Raw genomic sequence first — 18018 nt, forward strand, 5'->3', positions numbered from 1 at the left:
TACTGAATACTGTTATCTTCTTAAACTGCATATTCCCTAATAAAGTGTCATTCATTTTCACCACACCTTATTGCAAAATGCATTCCAAACAATAAATTTGTATTGTAATTCAAACCCAAAAAAACTAAGCCTAAAAAGAAAATGGCCTTTGTCTTCAACAGATACTTACTACTTATAATGTACTGCTTATAATGTGTTGAAGAAGTGCACATTTTATGTTGATTAGTTGAACATTGTTTTCTTATGTTTTATTACTACTTTTATATTATGACATCGATGAGGAAAGAAATAGAGAGCATTGGGTCTTAGTAGATATTTATTATGCCTGATGTATTGTGATGTGTTAGATAGTGGATTTTTTATATTAAATATTTGAATAATTTTTTCTATAGTTTCAGTAGTATTTTTATTTTATTTTCTGAAGCTGTATATAAGATTTTTATGTTCATCCTTTTAAAGAATTTCTATGAAATTATAAGATCATTTAGATGTGCTTATTGATATATGTAAGTGTATGAGGGTTGAGTTTTTGTTTATATTGTGAATGGTTGTGTGCTTAAGCAAGAGCGCAATAGATTAATCTATTGGATTTTTTTAATTAAAAGATTATTTTGAGTATTTTATTGCAAATTATATGTTTCGTTGGTTTCATACTATATCTATTGTTTCTATTCTATAAAATTATGGGGTTATAAAAATCCTCATATTTTAATATTTGTTATTTCATGAAGATTCTTACACTTTTTTTTAATTCTCTTAGGGTTTGCATATAGGTTTTTGTCTCTTTTCTTATTCCTCTTTGGATCAATTCTCTCTGTGGTGCATTACATCAATCATGGTTTTTCCTCTTCAGATGTGATAGGCATTTCACTTGCAAATGATTTAATAGGAGTTATGGGGTTAACTCTCAACTCCAACATGATAGCAAGTGGTCAATGTCTACTTTTTCCTGATATTATTTTAGACTTACAAGACTTGTATCTTGCAAGCTTGACATGTATTTTGATAGTGAACCTACCAAAGCACTATTAATAATCCCCATAAGAAGTGCCACCCCAACGTCATTAAAAGGATAACTGAAATTTGAGATTAATCATTTGAGAATTGATATAGAATTAGTAGCTATATATTATATTCTCAATTTTGTATTTAATTTAGTAACAACTAAAACAAATTCTATTATCTTATAAGTAAAATCCAATGAAAATTTGATAGTGAACCAACCAAAGCACTATTAATAATCCCCATAAGAAGTGCCACCCCAACCCCATTAAAACAATAACTTAAATTTGAGATTAATCATTTGAGAATTGACATAGAATTAGTAGCTATATATTATATTCTCAATTTTGTATTTAATGTAATAACAACTAAAAAACAAATTCTATTATCTTATAAGTAAAATCCAATGACAATTAAAAATAAATTGCTATCTTTAGCTAATATAGAAGAGATGCGTAAATAAATAAAGGACAAGATATTATTATTTGTTATGTCAAATGTCCTTATATATGTATTCAACATATTTCTTATTTTTCATTTGTGTTTTCAAGTGTTACCCTTCTATATCTAAATCCAAACATATAACGTTCATTATAATACAAGAACCTTTATCATCACCCATGCTCAAGTTATATCTTTTTTCAATATATGTGTACTCGCATAGATGTATATACAAATATTTGCATGTCTATATATGTATAGATGTAAAAAATTTGAAAAAAAAAATGTATGTATATACAAATATATAAATAATACTCATATTATTTAACTTTCACAAATTTGAAATGCATGCCTTTATTTTGAGAACGAGGAATACAAAAATTATATGTTCACAAAATTATGTATTTTTCTCAACACCAAGTATCACATTAATTAATTATCTTCAACTAATCCATTTTCTAAGTGAAAATGAAAATATAATTCGTTTTCAAATATGTAGTACAATAATTAAGTGTAAAAACTATTCTATATTTATAAGCTAAGATAATAATTAGTAATTAATCAAGTACTTTTCAAAATGTCAAACGGGTTAGGGCTACTTACTTCTAAGTGTGGCTTAATGGATTTACTCTCTGATCTAATTGTTGCTATGATATCAAATTTGACTTCATAATGTAAAAACGAATAACTACTTTTTGTAGCTATGCGATGAATTCATGATCCACAATTGATTTGATTTGATTTCACAACAGAAAAATCTGTTCTCCTCATAATCAACCTATATAGTGCAAAATCAAGCTAAGAAGTCATCAAACTAATATTGGTTCACCTCACTTTTGAATATCTAGAATTGCATTGCAAGACTAACAAATATTTATCAACATCTTATAACGAGTCTAAGCCCCTTCAAGTAAGATCAACGGTCTCCTTAATCAAACCCTTAGGCAAATCAATTCCATGATCTTAATCAAACCCTTAGGCAAATCAATTCCATGATCTTGAAAAATGACTATTTGTCACTCCAAATGTGGAAGATGATAATGGTTTCTTTGAACTAATGTGATAAGATATTTCCTATTGTCTAGCTGATCATAATGAATAAAGGTTTGACCTTTTATACAACAAACCACAAACCAATCTTGAATTCCAAATTGAAAAGGGTTAATGTTCTATCAAGAAACTGATCTAGATTGAGTTTTACACCAAGATTCCAAATTGAAGTGAGAAGAAGATATTATAAATGTTATTGAAAATTAATCAAAAGTTGTATGGTTTACAATTACACATTTACTTTAGGAGTATGCAATCAAAAATTGATCTCGACATTTCTAAAATTAAAGAGAAAAATTGAACTAGTTTAGTTTTAGTAACTATCCCTTCCAAAATCAAACCTTTAGAAGTTCATGTGTAACACTTGTATCTATAAGCTCCTCTACTATTTTAATACTTTCAAGACTCTGATTTCCTCTTTGAGACTTTTCCATACATACATTTTTACTATTTTAATCCATAATTTTAAAGACACATTTATATGAAATTTCTTTATACAAACATTTATGTTATACTATCTTTGGTTAATGAGCACCGTAATGATCAAGTCTTACTTAACGCTCTAAACGTAATGAAAACATAAGAGATGAGTTTGATATACTCTTCAGTCCATAGCCTTTAGTGTAAAAGATTCAGCCTAAAAGTGATGTGTTCCTATATAAAATAACTATTTATCAACCCTTAAAAAAATTGAGTAACTATCATACAACTCATCCCCTCTAAAACTAAATTTATGTCTTTCTCTATTCTTTTAAGGTATACATTTTATCCTCTCTCAGTTGAAACTTTCCCAATAAAAACAGGGAAGAAATTCCTCAGTCTAGAAGATTCAGCCTAAAGCTGATGTGCTTCTATATAAAATAACTATTCATCAACCCTTTAAAAATTTGAATAACTATCATATAACTCATCCCCTCTAAAACTGAATTTCTGTCTTTCACTATTGTTTTAAGGTGTACATTTTATCCTCTCTTAGTCAAATTTTTCTAACAAGAATAGGGAAGAGATTCTTTAATCTAAAAGATTCGGCCTAAAACTGATGTGCTCTTATAAAAAATAACTATTCATCAACCCTTTAAAATATTTAATAACTATCATACAATTCATCCCCTCTAAAACTTCTGTTGTTCTCTATTATTTTAAGATGTACATTTTATCTTCTGTTAGTCGAAATTTTCCCAACAAAAACAAGAAAGAAATTCCTCAGTTATATAAAGTAACTATTCATCAACCCTGTGAAAAATTGAATTTTCTAAAACCAAATTTAGATAAATTTTATCTTCTCTTAGTTGAAAAACAGGGAAGAGATTCATATATTGTGCTCTCAATCCTAACCCACTGTATGTGAAACCTGACGACTGTAAATCACCTTTAACTAAACCCTTCTCAAAAGCATTTACATGCAGTTACAAAAATAACTACATTTCTGTAAATTATAAATATCTGACCTTATGATGGTAGAGATTCTCATTCGTAATGTCCTGGACGGTCCATTTGAGCACCAATTCCTCAAACTGTTCTTTCACGTTGTTCTTCTGCCAACCCTCACTCCTACCGAACTCCTCCATAAACTCCATGGCTGCTTTCGAGCTTCAAAACCTTTCTTAAAACAAAGAAATTTACATACCCTGCTGCTCCACTACATACCCTGCGCTCCACTGCATATCAGTCGAGCTCCGCCAGAAACTCCATGGCCGATTTCGAGCTTCAAATCCTTTCTTAAAACAAACTTATTCACCCTGCCGCTCCAATGCATACCAATTGGACTCCTCCGGAAATTTAAAGGCCGCTTTCAAGCTTCAAATCCTTTCTTAAAACAGACTTATTTATCCTCCCGCTCCAATGCATATCCATTGAACTCCTCCGGGAATTCAGTGTCTTCTGTCGAGCTTCAAATTCTTGCTTAAAACAAACTTTACAGACCCTGTCGCTTCGCTGGATGTCACCTGAATTTGAAAAGAGGAACACCCATCGCCTTTCGTGGCTGCGAAGGTTAAATGGAGTCAAGTCTTGCTCGTTAAGCAAAGAAAAGTAAAGAATATATTAATGGCAGCACAGACGAGTGATTTGATCGATTGATATTGGCCAATTGTACATGCAAACATCGTACTTGATGTTCCCCCGGGAAATCTCCAACAAAACTGTTCTACTAATGTTTCTTAGTACTTGATGTTCCCCCGGGAAATCTCCAACAAAATTGTTCTACTAATGTTTCTTTTTAATTGTTCTCGGCTTAGACCAACTTTCGTTTTAGCCACTCAACTTTTGTGCACTCCTGCACCTCTTTTGAATGTATTTCATTTGTATATAAAAGATCTTTAAGACTATTTAATGCTAGTCCGAGTGCATATAAATTACACCTAAGCCACTACCTTGTTCTCCACATGTTTCTACGCTGAACTCTTTTCCTTGTGATCCAAAAGACTAACCTTATTTTTGTAGTGAGAAATAATATTAATTTTTAAGGTTTAAAAGTAGAGAAATGAGGTTTGGCATTTAACAATGAACTATATATCCCACTGAGTTGAGTGTGTAATTTTTTTAATTATAAATGTTTTGGATATGTATTTATAATAATTGTGACGATTAGAATGTTTTATATCATAATTAATGATCTCTTATTATTATTAGAGAATTCTAGATGGTATTGCTCTAATTCTTTATGATCATATTATCATGAACATTGCATATCATACTTCATGATCTATTATTAAAATTAAAATGTTTTATCATACTTCTCATTTCATAATAGATATAAGCTTAGGACAGAGATGAAGCGCGGAGAGATGGAGGTGCCCTAGCTTGGTTGCAGGTTTGCATACGTGGGTTTTGTGGAAGCATTTCAGCTTACAGTCGGTGTTGTTTTTGTTTGGCATTGTTTTCCTGGTTTCACTCTTTGCATGGCAGAGATCTCTATGACATCAATTGTGGATCTTTTTCACATGGACAAGGCTCATAATGGGTCCTCTTCAAACATGTATGCTCAACAAGTAGATACATTTTATACGAGTATTGGCCCTAATATGAAGAAGATTAATGGGTGTCTTCCTAGAGCCCAGGATCGCCCAGTTTTGGTCATTCCTCTCGATTTGGTCGAAGAAGATGTCTCATATTAGAGTAGGCATGCCCTAATCTATAAGTTTCTTGGTATTCGTATTCCTTTGTCCAGTCTTGAGGCTTGGATCTGGCGTTCCTGGCAAATTGAAGGAGATATGGACATTATGCTTGTGGAAAATAGCTATTTTATGGTTATTTTCTCGAATATTGCAGATCGCAATAGAGTTTTTGAAGGTGGCCCATGTTTTTATAATCAGGTTGGATCATTTATTAAGCCATCGCATGCAGGTTTTAATTCAGCTGAAGAGCTACCTTCTCAAGTTCTTGTTTGGGTCTGTCTACCTCGCCTCCCCCTGGAGTTTTGGCAAAAAGATATTTTACATAAAATTGCTAGTCTCTTGGGAAACCCTAACACAGTTGCTACACTAACCCTTGATAAAAGAATGATTTCTTTTGCCCAGATTTGTGTTGAGATAGATCTCAATAATCCCCTGCCAGATTCAATGGAAATTTGTTTGGGATCTTCATCATGGATTCAGCGATTAGATTATGAATCTTTATCTTTTCAATGTTAGTTTTGTCATGAGTATGGCCATCTCCTATGACATTGCCCTAAAGTTCGTAAGAATGCTAATTTCCCTTCTTCAAAACCTCCTCCTTTAGGTAAAGAGGACAAAGGGAAAGCTCCCATGATGGTTGAACCTCAGGGAAAGGACAAGGAAGGATTTGTACCTATTAAAACTAAGGCTAAAGGATGTAGTCAAAAGAGGCCATTCAAGGATAGATAGACAAATCGAAGCTTTAATAGGTTTGAGGTGCTAGAGAATTTAGCTTTGGAAGAAGGGGTCCCACCTGTGGTCACTTCTAATTGTGTTGGGGTCAGTATGGAGGTTGTTCCAGCTATTGAACTAAAACCAGTTCAAGCTATTCAAAACCAACAAGTGGCTCAAGTGACTTTAAATAATTCCATAGAGGATGACATTGTATTGGCTAATTTAGCTAGAGAAGTTCTAGTTTCATCTCAAAATAATAAGGGTTCATCTCATAGATTGGGAGTGCAACAATGATCCCTTAAGAAAAGTCCCATTGATAGCTCCTCAAAAGGGCAAAAGATAGACCTTGAAAAAATAAAAATGACTAGAGATCTGTTGGTGGAATCTAGGTTCGTTAAACCTATTGGTGCTCACTTTTCTCAAGCCCCTCAATGATCATTCTCTCTTGGAATGTGAGAGGTTTGAATAGCACCTATTGTCAAAAGGCTATTCATGATTTGATTGCAATTCATTCTCCAGATATTTTTTGTGTTCAACAGACTAAGGTTTCTGTTGAGGTTATGCATCAGCTTGCTCTATGCATTTGGTACGTTGGTCACTATCAAAGTATTGGTTCACAAGAGAATTTTTGAGGTTTGGCTCTATTCTGGGACCCTCGTAAGATTTCTCCCTTTTTTTGGATTTCTAGTCATTACTCAATCTCTATGGTGGCTACTTCCTTCGACTCTGGTGAGACTATTCTTGTGACAAATGTTTATGCTCCTATTGACATTCATGGGAAGATTCATCTCTGGGATCACATTAGGTATGTGTGTTCTTGTGCTCCTTATTTTCCTTGGATTTTAGGAGGCGATTTTAATTCTATTTTAAGTCTTGAGGAGAAAAGAGGAGGTTGGGCTAGGCTTGGCCCTACTTCTAATCTTTTTCAAGCCTAGGTGGATGTTCTTTTTGTTATTGATGTTAAGCCTTCAAATGGGGTTTTTACTTGGAATAATAGAAGGAATGGTCAAGAAGCTATTTTAGAATGTTTGGATAGGTTTCTTGTTTCCAGTTATTGGGTTAGCAGTGGCCTAATTATGAGTTCTAAAATTCTTGATTGGAGAGGTTCTGTTCATTGGCCGATTAAGTTCTCTTCTTCTCCTATTGCACTCCCTAGGAACCCTTCTTTTAGATTCCAGCTTATGTGGCTTCGAGACTCATCCCTTTATGATCTGGTGGCTATGTGGTGGAGAGAGGGTGGCCTAGCTTATGGCATGGCTATGTTTGTCTTTGAAACGAAACTTAAATATATCAAATATCATCTTAAGAGATGGAATACTTCTTGCTTTGGAAACCTTCAATCTATAAAGAGGAATGCTCTAGATCATCTTGCAGTGATTACTCACCAAATTAGGGACTCAAGGCTTATAGAGGCTTGTGGCAGGGCAGAATCTAAGGCTATGCAAGATGTGGAAGAATGGGAACTTCGAGAAGAGATTTAGTGGAAGCAAAAGGCTCGCATTAATTAGCTGCAGGAAGGGGATAAAAATACTACTTTTTTCATCATTTTGTTTAGGCTCGTCATAATAAAGGGAACATTTCTTCTCTTGTTACTACTGAAGGGCTTAATATTTCTTCTCAATCTGCTATGACCAAGGAAGCCCTTCGCTTTTATTCTAAACTTTTTTACTAAGGATTCTCAACCTACAACTAAGGAGGAGAATTTAATTATTTCATGCATTCCTTCTCTTATCACCAATGCTATGAATGATTCTCTTCTTCGTCCAATTTTGATATCTAAACTTGAAGAGGTTGTGTTTGGGATGAATAAAGGTAAAGCTCTAGGCCCAGATGGCTTCCCTATGGAATTCTTTCAAGAATTTTGGGAAATTATTAATATGGATCTTTTGGAAGTGGTTAATGAATCCCTTCAGAATAAGCAAATGCTTTGTGCATTGAACTATAATTTATTGACTCTTATCCCTAAGAAAGAAGGTGTTGACAATCTTGACTCCTTTTGTCCCATTGCTCTTTGTAATTTTGTGTACAAAATTATCTCCAAATTGATTGCTGATAGACTCAAGATATGCCTTCCAGTTGTGATTTCAGAGGAACAAGGCAGTTTTGTGGCTGGTAAGGAAATTCTTGATGGAATTGTTATTGTTCTGAAGTTATTCACTCTATGCATTTATCAAACAAGAGAGCTATGTTCATTAAGTTGGATATGGCTAAGGCTTATGATAGAGTCAAATGGAGTTTTCTCCAAAAGATCCTCTTGGCCTTTGGTTTCTATTAACAGTGGGTGGATTGGATTATGTTTTGTGTTACTTCAGCTTCTTTTTTCTATTCTAGTGAATGGTGTTCATTCAGAGCCCTTTGCTGCCTCTAGAGGACTTCGTCAAGGGGATCCTATTTCACCTTATCTCTTTATCATTCTAGCTAAGGGTTTGGACTGCTTTCTTAAGCTTCGTGTTCACCAATGTTTGATTCATGGGTGGAAATGGGGTGCTGGCTTGCCTCCTATTTCACATCTTCAGTTTAAGGATGATACTTCATTTATGGGACAAGCCCGTCTTCAGGAAGCTACTTCTTTTAGGTATGCTTTGAATGTGTATCTTGTAGCTTCGAGATAGAAAGTTAATGAGAAAAAATCCTCCATTTTTTCCTTCAATACTCCCCAAGCTATTTAGAAGCATATTGATGTTATTCTAAGGTTTCAAATTGGGTCTCTTCCCTTTGTTCATTTAGGTATTCCTCTTACTATTGGTAGACATCCTAGATCTTCTTGGCAAGTTTTTCTTGATAAACTATGGCAAAAGGTTAATCATTGGACTCATTGATGACTATCAACTGTTGCTCACCTGAATCTATTAAAATCACTTATTCAAGCTCTTCCTATTTACAAGTGTTTTTTTCAGGCGGCCCCAATGTATTTTCTTCAGGAATTTGATGCTTTCTCCCGTCAATTCCTTTGGACTAGGAACCTTCAACTTCAAAATGGAGTTTGGTTAAATGGGAAATAGTGTGTAGACCTTAGAAGGAGGGTGGTCTTGGCTTATGATTAGCTATTTTAAATGGACAAGTTCTCGCTGCAAAACTTTATTGGTGTTGGTGTACTAACTAACATCAACTTTGGGCTCATATTCTCACCCATAAGTATTTTCCAAATATTGATGTAGTTGAAGTTCACGGCTTTCCTTTGGAAGGGAGAGGATCCATGATTTGGAATATGCTAAAGTTTGGAGATCAGTTGGTTAAGGATGGTCTCTTTTGGATTTGTCATTCCGAATCCCAAGCTTTAGTATGGTTTGACTCTTGGGATGGGCACCCTGTTATTCTTATCACTCATCCTCAACTACATTCCCTCTATCAAAATTTTAGTGTTGCTGGTTGGGACACAATTATTTTTTATAAGATAGGGTATGTTAGAGGTTTGGCTCCTTCCTTTTGTTGGAAACACCCTTATAAATGGCCTCTAGGAGGATCTACGGAGGATATGAAAGAGTTGTTTCAGATTTTGCAGTCTCGTGAGTGTACTACTTTGGTTGGTAATGATGTTCTTGCTTGGGACAGCGATGATTTGTCTAGAAAATTTTCAATTTCTGCAGGATATGTTGAGCTTCTTCGGTAGACATTGGGGGACATTCAGATGCCTTGGTGGAAGCAAGTTTCATATAAGTATTCTTGGCCCAAATGTAATTTTTTTATGTGGTTGGTGGTCCATAGCCAATGTCTTACATGGGATAACTTATGCAAGCATGGCTTCCAAGGACTCTCCATGTGTGTTATATGCTAGAATAGTGAAGAAAATATCTCTCATCTCCTTTTCCACTACTCTTTTAGTAGACATATTTGGCACTCTTGGTGGAATGTGTGGAACTAGTCCTATTGGCATGTTTCCTCACTGGCAGAATTCTTTGCTCGCTAGGGTAAGGCTCTTGTCAAGACTTCCTTTCTTCAAGTTGCCTGGGCTCTTGTACCCTCCTTTATTATTTGGCATATATGGTTGGAAAGAGACCATCATATCTTTAACGATGAGTTTTTAGAGGTTTTTCACTTATGGTGGAAAATTCTCCATTCTTTGTAGGCAACTATTTTTGCAAAATGTGATACTTATGACGCCATGGAACCAGGGGAGGATATTTTCAAAAGTTGTCTAAATATTCCCCCCCTCACATGGAAATCTACAAAGAAAGATGTGTAGACATCCCTTGCAAAAGATAAATCAGGTGGGGAAGTGGAGTGCCCCCGTAGGGTATTCTTAAAATAAACATAGATGGGTCTTCCAAGGTAAATCCAGGCTCTACTGGTATTGGTGATGTTGGTAGAGATAGTAAGGGGGATGTCTAGTTTGTGTTTTCTATTTATAAAGGTCTTCAGACTAACAACCTAATGGAGGCCATAGCTATTTTGTATGCTATGAAGAATGCTTGTGACCTTTGTTGGAGAAGGCTTATCTGTGAATTCGATTCACAAGTGGTGATACGTCTATTGAATTGGCAACATTCTGAAGTTGTTAGTTGGAACTTACCTTTGATTGTGGACCAAATTCATCATTTGTCTACTTCTTTAGAGTCTGTTACTTTCACTCATATTTCTAGGGAATGGAATAGTGTTGCTGATTGTTTGGCGAAGTAGGCTTTTGATCGTATGTGCAATTGGCACATTGTTGAAAAGACTTAACTTCCGATGGGCTTGTCCCATCACCTTGATCACTTGGTTGATCTTGACAGGGCTGTCTGATGCCCTTTCTCTGTTTGTATTTGTTTCTCTTTCAGCTTGAATAAATTTTCACCCCTCCTTTATTTGAAATGATTTTTCATTAAGATTAGACTATTTTTATTATACTTCATGGTCTATCATCGTGTTTAGAGAACTAAAGATCATAAAATATGATTTTAAATGTTCATGGTAAATAATTGACACAATCAAATTTTAGAAATTTATGCACCTTAAAAATATGAATAGTGGAAATGTTATGTGATTAATTTAATTTTTCTATTAAACAAAATTTCAGTAGATTTTTTTTTTTAAATTGTTATCAAAAAATAAATAGAATGGTAATTGAGTTTTAGGTTCATGTTGATGATTTAATGTTTATATTGGTGTTGATAAATAAATAAAATAGGCAAGGGTTGAGATATGTGAAGGCACAATAGGAGAGGGGAAACAAACCCTAGCTTTGTGCTTCTCAAAATTCCTTGTGGATATTACAAATTACTCTCAACTTTTTGCAATAGTTTACTTGTCAAGTCTCCTACATAAAATAAATCTCAAGTCGCTATGGTCAAATATGAGGCCACATCAACATGTTTTTTTGGTGAAGGTTATATATATCCAAAGTGGTCACCGAAAGTGATAAGACTATAGTGATGCACTAAGTCATGTTTAGTGATGCATTGATGTGGCATCACATGAGTGGTTGTTTTTTTATAGAGTAACCTTTTAGGGGATAAGCATTGACATGACATGGTTAGTGTAGTGATACTTTAGGGTCTATTTTTTTCACCTACTATAACATGTATTGGTACCCCTAACATCCATTGGTCTCTCTCCCCTAGGCGGTTGTATAGGATGATAGTGCGATCATAGGAGATAGAATGACATCAAAGGTGTGATGAGAAAAGGAGACATGGCCAGCAAAGGAAAATGCTTAGATCTATTTAATTCATTTAATATGTTCAATGCATTTACCAATTGATATCATAATCAAGTTCCTATTTGGATCAATTCTCTCTCAAGGTCGTGTAGTATCAATCATGATTTTCTTTATAGATGTGATAGGTGTTCTAGTTGCAAATGAATTCTAGGAGCTATAAGGTTAGCTATCAACTCCAACATAATATCAAAGCTCAACATCTACTCTTTCACATTGTCAAATTGAGCTTAGTGACAATGGTTTTGTCTTTAACCTTGACACATATCTTGATAGTGGATATACCCAAAGTGCTATCATTTTAATTTCCTCTATTGTGTTAGACATAATTATTATGTATGTAATTCAAATTCTTACATTTTATGTCCTAAAATACAATCATTTCAATCTAAGGTATTCATAAACAATACTAGTTGAATTAGGAAAAAATATCTGTTAATTCTCACATATCCAATCATATTACTATTCAAATTAATGATGGAAGGTGTACATGTGTTATCCAGGTTGCCTAGATACCATCTAGCAATGGATTCCCTCAAAGTTTATAGGTCCAATTTTTTATCCCATCTTGGGTCTTGCTCGTAAGGCTTCCTGAACACTAACCCCTACCCTATCTTTGGACAAAGATCCATCGCTTGGATTAATACAAGCCCCTCCTTGGTAGAATCACAACTTTCCCTTCTTAAACTAAAATAGTAATATGTCTTTAATAAATATATATTTGTATAAAAATTATGATATTCTTCTTCTTTTTTCTTTTAATAAATATTAGTTTGAGTCTTCTAGATAATTTTTATTAATCAATTCTTTTAATGTTACAATGAAACCTCATTCAAGTGTAGGCACTAGGGAAAAATAATGGGGAAGAAAAACTTAGTATTTATTAAATATATGATTAAATCAATATTTGTTATGTTTATATTTATTTTTTGGATCGGTAAATGGCCAAATGCCCAAATGCCTAGATTAATTATTGTTATTTATTGTAATTAAAATTTTTTATGTGTTAAGTGAATTCAAACCCAAGACCTCCCACATGAGAGGCTGATAAGTTACCATTGTGTTGTAGGCTCTTGCCTTAAGTTATGATTATATTTTTATTAATTAATATTTATTTATTTTAATGACCAATATAATATAAATAATTATTTATTTATCTAATTTAAATTTTATTTATTTTATAAAACATTTCTTTTTCTATTTATTAAAATTACTTATTAAAAAAACTCTAAGATGGGGACATCAAAGTCCTATTTTCCTCAAAATTGTTTGTCCTCAAGCAATGTTAACTTTTACAAGTCTTTCGTTGCGAGTAGTGCAAATTTGATATTAATCTAAAAAATCATATCTTTGAGTCTTACTATTCTAGATTTATTTTTATTAGAATGGCTCTGTGTTTTATCCTTTTACCCTACAAGATGGCCTAAACGTACTCCAAGACCAATTGCAATGTCCCCTTTACGTTAGACGTAATTATTACATATATATAATTCAAATTATTACATTATATTCATAAAAACCATACAATAGGTTGAATCTTATGTATTCATAAAAACCATTAGTTTAATCAAGACAAATTATCCATTAATTCACACATATCCAGTCACATTCTTATTCATCTTAATGATGGAAGGTTTGTGTTTTTATCCAAGTTGCCCTGATACCAACTTGCAATGGATTCCCTCAAGTTTTCAGGTCCAAGTTTGTATCTCATCTTGGGTCTTGCCCTCAAGGCTTTCAAAATGCTAAGCAATGCCCTATCTTGGGATAAAGATCCATTACTTGGATTTATACAAGCCCCTTCTTGGTAATATCATAAACTTCCCTTGAAGATCATTTTTTTTTTATTAAAAAAAAAAAGGGTCTTAAATAAATATTCATCGGTATAATAGTTATGATATTATTCATATTAATAGATTTATATGATGTGTATATTAGACCATATATGAATTCTTTATTCCCAAGGGTTCGTTCGGATCGTAGATTTGAGCAGGAATTGAAATTCGAAATTCTCAAAAATTCCTAATCCACTATTTGGGTCTGCAAAATGAGAGTTGGAATTTGGGAAAATGTGGATGTGGTATCCCCATTTGACTCCCAAAACAAGAATTTTGTCTCCCCTCAAAATACTTGTTATTTGGAATTCTCGTTTTAATTCCCCTTTTTTTTTAAAAAAAATGAGGATTTCAACTAAAATGGAATTTAGTTTGGTTTGACATCTGGATACCCATTTGGGAGCACCTATTTTTGCACAATTTTTTGAAATTTAATTGAGTTGTAACTGAGAGAGTGAGGCGTTTCAATAAATGATACCCTTTGCATCTACTTCGGACACCCTTTGAGCACCATTTTGTAAAAATTAGCAAGTGTTGCTTGAAGAAATTAGAAAGCTTATTGCAAAAATCCGTAAGAGTATGATTTTTAATATAGCGGGGGGAGGGGGGCGGGTTGGTGGGGGAATTTGACTATTTTTGCACCTGCTCATATGTTTTGATTAAATAAAATAACTAGTACTACACATATCTAATTTATTTTGTCTTTCTTTTAACTTTTTCTTGAATTTTTATTTTACAATGAACATCAACATATTCAATGTGTGTGGAATTCAAAGCACCATGATCACGTCCTTAAACAAATTGAAATAACAAATTTTGAATATCAAATATTTTTGGGTTTGAACCAAACCATCCCTAAATAAATTCTAGAAACCGTAATATGGATTTCAAATTTTAGTATTTCAAATGAAAGATTTTAGATTCCAATTCCTAAATCATATTCCAACAACTAGGCCTTAAGGGCCCGTTTGGTTGCTAGAATAGGAAAAATAGAATTAGAACTGGTAATTTGAATAGGAATTGAAAATGGAGTGGGTATTGAAATTACTATTCCAAACTCGTTTGGTTCGACAAAATTAAAATCAGAATTCAAACCACAAACTTGCAGACAATGTGAATCTCCACTGTGTTCACCTAGTTTGCTTACAAGTATTTGTTTGGGAAGCATTCTTACGCCAAGTTTAAAGTCTGGTGAGTTTCAACAAGATGCTTGGAATTTGTTTGCAAGGGGACAACAAGATATCCGTGTGAGGAAATCTGAGAGGCTCCAAATAACCCTCTTTGGCGTTTGGTTCGAATAATGAATCTTGCCAAGCTTGTGAGATTGTTTTATTGACTATTTTAGGGAATTTCCATGTGTTTTGTGTTTATCCAGACATGCAAAACTTACAACAAATTGAAGATGGTGTTAACTGTAGCATTTGAAGGGGTTTCATTGTCTCCATTGTAATTTGAGCACTGAGATCTGTTCTGAAATCCCACAGCCATTGGTGTCTCCTCCAGTGAAATCTACTTCTCCATATAGAAAATTAAAAACTTTTTTCCCAAATAGGCAGCGTCCTCTGATGCTGCAAATGTCTAGACCCGACCGATTATAAATTTTGGATTAATCAAATTGGAAATGGAAATGGCCCATTCCAATTACAAGTATTTTTTGGAATGGACAAAAGCTCATTTTGGGGCTAAAATAGGAATACGAAATCCTATTCTCCATTCCTATTCCATGCACCAAACAAAGAATACAAATTATATTCTAATTTCCTATTCCTATTCCGGTTGTATTCCAGCGACCAAACGGGCCCTAATAGAATATAGACATAATATTTTGTGATTCAATATTCGACTCTCAATGCGGTACAACATCATTTAGTGTCACACTATGCTTGTCAATTTATTTATTTTATTTGTATTTTTTAATACAATAACATTCATTTGCACATTTTAAATTAATTTAAGAAAGTGCATTTTAGCCCTCCATAAGCAGTGCCATCATTTGGTATCTCACTATGCTTGTCAATTTATTTATTTTTCTATCTCTTCCTTTATATGATGATAGAGATTCTCATATATCGATGTATATATATGATATTATGATGATAGAGATTCTCATTCGTAATGTCGTGGACGGTCCGGTCGAGCACCAATTCCTCGAATTGTTGTTTCACATTTTTGTGCTGCCAAGCCCCACTCCTACCGAACTCCTCCATAAATTCCATGGCTGCTTTCAAGCTATAAGCTTACATACCCTGCCGCTTCAGTGCATCAGTTGAACCCCCCCCCCCCCCCCCAACAGCCACTCACCCCCTCACCACCCAAATTTCATGGCTGCTTTCGAGCTTAAAATTCTTTCTTAATGCAAACTTACATGCCTTGCTGCTTCGCGGGATATCAATTGAAATTGAAAAAGGAATACACCGTCTCTCCTGTCTGTGAAGGTTAAATGGATTGAAGTCTTGCTCGTTAAGCAAAGAAAAGTAAAGAATTGATGGCGACACAGACGAGTGATTGGATTGATTTGGATGGCCAGTTGTATCTATTCATATCGCATTTGATGTTTCAGTGGGAATTCTCTAACAAAGATATTCTCCTGATGATGTTTCTTTTTCAATTTTTCTCGGCTTGTTCACTTGCTTAGGAATCTTTCTGTGCGGGAGATTTTTTCTCATGAACCAAAGTGGCTTTTTGATTTTCGAGTCAGAGTATTTACTTTAATTTAGCCAGTTTCATCTGTCCATATGTGGTATTTATGACACAGAACATTGAAGTAATTACATATTTAAGGGATTTTAAGGTTTAAAAGTAGAAAAAAGGAGGTTTGCTATCTAAATTTTACCAATGGACTGCATACACATACATATTGAGTGTATTTTGTTTTTATCATTTAACTTATATTTTGTGTATTATCTGAATTAGAGTGCTACACATCATACTTTAAGATCTATTATCTGTTATTCTATTTTATGATCTATTATCTTGATTATAATAATGATCTCTACCTCTTTATAATGAATGTTTGGATCATACTTCATGATCATTTGTCAACATTAGAACATTTGTTACTGTACTTAATGATATATCATCTTGAGTACAGAGTTAGAGCAAGTCAAATTGTGATATTTATATCATGATTCAACTATGTATCTTTTTAAATCAAACTCATTGGCCCATGTTTTATGAAAAGCAGTTCAGGCATATCATGATAGCAATATCACAATTTGACTTGTTGGGCAAAATATCTCCTCTTTATCAATTGATGAGCTTAAGGGGCTTTCTAATGAATGGAAGACACAACCCTTATTGAAGACTTGCAGATTGGGTTGCAAATAGAGTGAGTTTAACCATGGAGGAGACTTCAAAGTTAAATACCCTGGAACTAGAGTAGCATTGGGATGGGTGACCTTTTGAGGAGCCGTGGTGCTTCACTTTTATGAGCATCACCTAGATTCAATGAGTGTTGAGCGTTCCATTTGTTCTCATGATAGATGGGTTTGTGTGAACCACTACTATGAATATGAAACATAGGTCAATGAGTTTGACTAAAAAACTTGACTATTGAATCTTGATAGCAATTTCAATAGAGAACTAAAGTTCATGGAATAACATTCAAAACATTCATAAAAAATTACACAACCAAAACTTAAGGATTTATGCACTAGTATCAAGATAGTGGACACTTTGAATTGTTAATATAATTTTTCTATTAAATAAAATATAATAGAAAATTATTTATTTTAATTTTAGGTTGACTTTGACGGTTAAATATTTAGGTTGATATTGATAAATAAATAAAATTGTATTTAATACATATTAATTCAATTATGAAAACAATGAAGTATGAATAAATAAAATATGATATGATATATATGTGCCAATGTATGATAGTTGGTTGCATTTAGGAATAATGCGAGGGTGGGAGGTAAACAATACTGGAGGTGTGAAGGGAAACACATGTAGGACATACAAAGGAAAAGAATCAAATGTAAAGGAAGAAGGTAATGGTTCTTTCAATTTTAGATGCATTTATGAAGCCAATGAAGAACTTGGGGTTGGAAAAGGGAAATATATCCTTTGCTTGAACTCCAAAAAAACTTTGTTGGGTCTACAAGGATAATGATTAGGTTTTCATTGCTTCAACACTCTTGGTGTCACCTATGTTGCTCTACCAATGGGGTGTCATTTAGTTTCTTCTCCCACTTCATATTTGGCTACAACTCCTCTATTTGAT

At 33.6% G+C, this 18018-nt stretch overlaps 1 protein-coding gene and 1 long non-coding RNA gene across 2 annotated transcripts in view; one reads left to right on the top strand and one right to left on the bottom strand.

Moving 5' to 3' along the window:
• Positions 1–4762, bottom strand: part of LOC149545879 (putative helicase MAGATAMA 3) — a 101317-nt gene extending 96555 nt beyond the window's left edge. Inside the window, exon 1 of the mRNA XM_089790864.1 lies at positions 3942–4762. Coding sequence (XP_089646990.1) covers positions 3942–4070 — 129 coding nt within the window. The 5' untranslated portion in view covers positions 4071–4762. The remainder of the gene's footprint in view (positions 1–3941) is intronic.
• Positions 1–18018, top strand: part of LOC149545878 (uncharacterized) — a 125376-nt gene that overhangs the window by 100048 nt on the left and 7310 nt on the right. The window lies entirely within an intron of this gene.

Source organism: Cupressus sempervirens, chromosome 7 (assembly GCF_028749045.1).
Source record: "Cupressus sempervirens isolate cs-2001-9-10 chromosome 7, ASM2874904v1, whole genome shotgun sequence".
NCBI classification, from domain to species: Eukaryota; Viridiplantae; Streptophyta; class Pinopsida; order Cupressales; family Cupressaceae; genus Cupressus; species Cupressus sempervirens.